Source organism: Malurus melanocephalus, unplaced genomic scaffold (assembly GCF_030028575.1).
Source record: "Malurus melanocephalus ecotype Western Australia unplaced genomic scaffold, MMel_1.1 scaffold_491, whole genome shotgun sequence".
Classification (NCBI taxonomy): domain Eukaryota; kingdom Metazoa; phylum Chordata; class Aves; order Passeriformes; family Maluridae; genus Malurus; species Malurus melanocephalus.
The window spans coordinates 414,819-420,310 of NW_026623723.1; the positions used below are offsets into that span (position 1 = coordinate 414,819).

At 51.7% G+C, this 5,492-nt stretch overlaps 1 protein-coding gene across 1 annotated transcript; it reads right to left on the minus strand.

The window, feature by feature from the left end:
• Nucleotides 1–752: 752 nt before the first annotated feature.
• SAR1A (secretion associated Ras related GTPase 1A) lies at nt 753–5,346 on the minus strand. The gene is made up of 6 exons (XM_057381107.1): nt 5,130–5,346; nt 4,084–4,203; nt 3,544–3,609; nt 3,038–3,141; nt 2,462–2,593; nt 753–1,856 (listed from the first exon to the last, which is right to left on the minus strand). Exons 1-6 carry the CDS (start codon nt 5,185–5,187, stop codon nt 1,740–1,742), a joined length of 597 nt encoding a protein of 198 aa, XP_057237090.1. The 5' UTR covers nt 5,188–5,346; the 3' UTR covers nt 753–1,739.
• Nucleotides 5,347–5,492: the final 146 nt, after the last annotated feature.

The following is a 5,492-nucleotide window of genomic DNA, read 5'->3' on the forward strand; positions in this document are numbered from 1 at the left end:
GCCCCTCGGCCTCTGCTTCCCCGGGAGATTCGGGATCCCTGGCTCGGAGCCGCCCCTCGGCCTCTGCTTCCCCTGAGAGGCCAGGAGCGCCTTCGGCCCGGGGTCGCCGCTCAGCTCCCGCTTCTCCAGGGACACCAGGGCCCTCGGCCCRGAGCCACCCCTCAGTCCCCGCCTCCCCGGGACTCTCGGCCCCGCGCTGTCCCTCAGTCTCCGCTTCGCTGGGGACACYGGGATAGGCCTCCACTTCCCCGGGACTCTCGGCCGGGATATCCCACAGCCGAGCTTGCTTCCCACCTCACCCGCAGCACAAACCTCCATTTCCACCACCCAGAAGAACCTGCACTGGGACAATCCCTTTGGGAGAGTTAAAATTCCCCCAAACACCAAGAGTCAGAGCTGAAGCTTTCTCCCAGCCCTTTGCTCGCTGCTTGGGGCTCGGTGTGGGTTTGTACATCGCGAGCACAGCCCCTGCAAGCCATGAGCTCTGCCTGGTTGCCAGCCCAGAAGCAAGCATGTCTTCCMTCCTGCCTTCTTCCCTCACTGGCTCTACCACGCAGGTCACAGAATCATGGAATCACTGAATATCCTGAGCTGGAAGGGACAAGGATTGAGTCCAGCTCCTGGCACTGCACAGGACAGCCCCTAGAATTCCACCTGTGCCTGAGACCATTGTCCAAATGCTTCTGGAACTCTTTTGGCAGGTGTGCTGATGGCCCCAAGGCCCAGCCAACACCAAGCCAGACTGAGGTTCCGCTGCCCCTTTGGAGGAGAAAGACATGTCTTTATTGAACTGAAAATGAGTGCCAGACAGCGATGAAACTTCAGACAAAAAAATAGTCCGTTGAGAGTACAAAAGAAACCGGTTTAGTCTACATTAATCACCTCATGATATGCAAATGTCAAACACTCCCATGCTACAACAACCAAAACAGCTTTGTGGTTCTTACTGTCATGGCGTGGCCAGAGGATTCTCAATGWGGGGTCTGGCCTGAAGGGGAACCAGGCAGCCCCTTCCCACCRGACACCACCCCCAACACCTGCACCAGGTGTTCCTCTCCAACTAGGAAAAGAAAAAAATCCCCGTAAACTAAAGAAGCTGGGATTGCACACTTCAGTCCCAACGGCACCTCGCCGTCGTCGGTCAGCGTAACGCAGCACAGCCACCCTACAGCTCAATTAAGCCCAAATGCTATGTTTATTGAGGATTTCTAATATCGTGATACCTTGGTTCAGTAATCTGTGAAATACCTAAATACCGTTAAATATATTTTTAAAAAACCCTAAACCAGACTCTGGACTAAACAAGATGAACGTTAAACTAAAAAGTTAGAAGGGACGTTGTTTACATTAACACTTTCTTTAAAAAATATAATTGCTTTTTCCTTTTTTTTTTTTGTTTTTTTTTGTTTGTTTGTTTTTGAAGTCGATTAACCACAGTGGTGAGACGTGCTCTCTTTTTCATCTGTTACAGAGCAGCGTGCAGAGTTTTGACTTCCCGGGCTGGAGCAGCCCCGATGTCACCGAACTGGCAGGGACAACTCGGGAACGGCGCTGCCTCCCCGCCACGTGGGAAAAGAGTGGTGTCACCACTGTGCCATAAGGGCAGCCGGAAAACCAGGAGTCTCTTGGACAACGCCAGGACGCGCTTGGAAAGCTTTCCGTGTTCTAATAGAGAAGTCCATAGGAAGCTGTGAACGAGATCAGTCCAGAGGAGAAACGCTCTCGTGTCCGCGCCAGTATCAGTCAATGTACTGCGATAGCCAGCGGAAGCCCTCGCCGTAGCCTTGCCTCTTCAGCACACTGCACATGAACACCTCCATGGGGCGYGCGTTCAGGTCCTTCAGTGGCACGTTTCCCTGGGGAAACCCAAACACGAGTCACACCCGAAACCCCGGTGCCCTCGGGGAAGTGCCCGAACCGCAGCAGTCCAGGGGAGCCCCTCTCGCCCGGCCCTTGGTGTGTGCACTGCATTTTGTGCAATCCCAGCAGCCTCAAARCTTGCCCAAGAGCATCATCAGAGATTTGGGTTAGAAGGGATCACCTCATTCCATCCCCMTGCCTGGTCCCACTATCCCAGCTTGCTCCACATCCCATCCAACCTGAGCTTGGACTCTTCCAGGGATCCAGGGGCAGCCAGAGCTTCTCTCGGCACCCTGTGCTAGGGCCTCCCCATCCTCACATGGAAAACTTCCTCCAAATTTCCCATCTAACCTTGACCTCTGGCAGTGGGAAGTCAGTCCCTCTCATCCCACCACCCCATGGGTTTTAAACAGTCTCTATCTTGTAGGTTTCCTTCAGGCACTGAAGGAATGAACCATCTTCATTATTATTATTATTATTGATTCACCTTGGCTAATTAGCAGACAAATTCCCAGTAACAACTCAATCAGGCTTCACTTTGCAAGCTAACAGGCAAGCTCTCCCCTGCCTGTGACAATCCAAGATTTGGATGCCTCCCTACCTTTCCTGTGGTCTGTCCATAGAGCCCAAAGATCTCCCGCAGTTTCTCCTCGCTGATGGCCTCTGGTCTGTCGATTTTGTTTCCCAAGATAAGGATTGGCACGTTGGATATTGTCTCATCTGTCATTAAYGCCTGTGTGCAAGAGCCAACAAGARTTGAGCMGAGAGGCAGAAAAAGGAGTYGTTGCCTGAAGAAARTGGTTTTGTTTAAGCCCTGTGACCAAWAAGGGCTTGATTTTAGGGCTTCCATACTCCTGTGGAAGACTGACAGAATCAATTAGGTTGGAAAAGACCTCCAAGACCAACCTRTGCCTGATACCCACTTTGTCACCCAGCTCAGAGCACTGAGTCTAGGCAGTCCCTAGACACCTCCTGGCAGCCCCTTCCATTGTTTARCAACCCTTTCCATGAAAAAATTCCTATTGATGTCCAACCTGAACTTCCCCTGAACTCAACAGCCTGTGGTGAACCCAGRGTAAGGACATCCAGGCTTCTCCAGCTCTGGGAGGGGTGGCTGTTATTTATAATTTAGCWAACCAGAGGTCTTGGAGAAGGGAATGAAGAGAAGGGTATTTACATTAAGCTCAACTTTGGATTCCATAAGCCGTGAGTGATCTGCACAGTCCACCAGGAAGACAATCCCATTGATGGCAGGCAGGTAGTTCTTCCAGACCCGGCGAGCTGGAAAACACAAGGGACAAACACAGCCTTGTGAAAAAACTCCACACAGGGAAAACTCCAACCTCAGCAACCATGGCTGCCTCTTTAGCCAGGCTGTCTTCCTCCCAATAATTTTGTATATAAATAAAAAGGGAAAAGGGGAAAAACTCTGTGTTAAAAACTTSTAGAAAGTGCAGAACTAAAAATTCATCAGTTATTCAAACTAAATTATACTGGAGTCTTCCACRGCTAAAAATACTTCAGGCAGCAGAGCATGAACTGGCAGCGTTTCCTTCCAAACACTCCTAGAGCCAGGAGGTTGTTTCCACGTGGTGTTCCATAAATAAATCCAGGCAACAAATAATTARGAACTGCTAATTGCTGACGCTCATCAGTATCAAATTTTGGTAATTTCTTTCTTACCTTGTTCATGTCCACCCAGATCAAAAGTCGTGAAGGTCATTCCAGCAATCGTCAGCTCCTCTGATGCTGAAATGGAAAACACAGGCTGTGATTCTGGAAAATAAGGAAGTTGTCATGGACAGAATTTCTCAGATTCGTGCTGGCATCACACACRCTCCACCAATAAGGAATTCCCTGAATTTCCTGCAGAATGCAGTGGCTGAAATGGAGCCGTTTCACAAAAACATGAGCAGCAGAAAATAACTTTTCCTGCTTCCCACTGAAGCTTTTAAACTTGCAATTATCATCCTTTATCATGCTTTTCATTAGGAAAATTTTCCCTTTCAATAATTGAGCCACACCAGTTCTTGGGCATTCCTAGAGAGGGAAACATGGATCCACTTCAACTCAGGCAACCWCAGTGCAGCTGCAACCTCAGCTGAGGTTTTAAGACCCTCAAATTCCCCTGGCAGAGATGTCACTGAGGTGTCTTCCTACACCGTGTCCCCAAAATTCCAGAGGRAAAAGCCACGTTGGGAGGCTTTTCCCAGGGAGACTTACTGGGATGTAGCGTGGGGACGTGCTGACCCAGCCTGTCATCTTTGAGCATGTGCAGCAGAGTGGTTTTCCCTGCGTTATCCAACCCCAGGAATACCAGTTTTCCAGACTTCTTGTACAAACCTGCAAGGAGAAGGAACAAAGCAAGAGGAAAACTCCAGCTCATCCGGAGCCGGAACGCTACGCCGCTGCTGCTGTTTTTTTGGGGAAGCCCTTTCCCAGAGCTCTGCTGCCACCTGTGCACAYTTCCAGCATGGACACGGGGCAGCAGGGAAAACACACACAGCTCCAACAGGCTTTTTCCAAGGCGTGTTTACAGCAATGGACMTTCCCTAAGCTAGTGTTTCCGTGCGTTTCCATTCTCTCCTCCAGTCCATCCTAGCAGGAGAGCATGTAGCAGAGCACTATGGATCAATCTGTCTCCTCAAAAGGGTATTTAGATGTGAAAATTGAACAAACTTTTTTATATAAAAGACAGCAGTGAGTTGTCCAGGARCAAGTGCAAAGTAGGGAACATCACATAGTTTTCTTGGGGTAAACTGATTTTTGTCTGCTTCCAGGCACATGTCCACCATGGGAAAGCTCCCAAAGGTTTCCAGTGGGACTTTTTCACACCCCATCCCTCTCACGCTCCCTTCAAGAGGYTGTAAGGACACCGGGCACACCAGTCCCCAGCAAGGAGTTCCACTGGAATCCAGGACTCTGGAAGGAGGAGGAGGATGATGGGGTTCCCTCCCTGGYGAGGCAGCACCTCTGCCTGGGGCTGGACAGGTCCTGGGTGACAGCCCAGCTGCTCCCAGGCTTCTAAAGGGCGAGAAAAACACTTGAGGGGGAGCCAAATGCCACCAAATAYTCCCAAAGTTTCCCTGCACTAGTGTAAAAGCACCTTTATGGATACACAGTTTCCTCACCAGACTTTACACTGGCCAGAGCTGCTGCACACCACCTTAATCCCTAACTTTTATGGGATACTGGCACTGGGAGAAGCCAAACCAACCCAGAGGGGGCTGCCAGGGGCTGATGAGGCGCGGAGGGAGTCGCGGCATTACCTAAGAACTGCAAGACGCTGCTGAAGCCGTTGTAGAGCCATTCGAATATGAAAGACATCGCTGGAGATGAGATGCCTGCGGGGGACAAAACCCGMACCCCGAGTTACGAAGCGTCGGTGAGCTCCTGATGGGAGCCGCGGATGGGAGACCGGGACGGAGGGATCGGGGGTCCCGGGGACGCGGGGGATCGGGGGAAACAGGGGCGAACGGGAACGGGGGTGAGGTGGGACAGGGGATGGGGTTCTACCGGGATGAGGGGGACCGGCCTCAAGGGCGGGCGGCGCGGCCTGGCTCCCGCCCCGCCCCCGCTCTGCCTGCGTGTCACCCCCCGCGCCGCCACCGCCCCTCGCCCGGGCCCGCCAG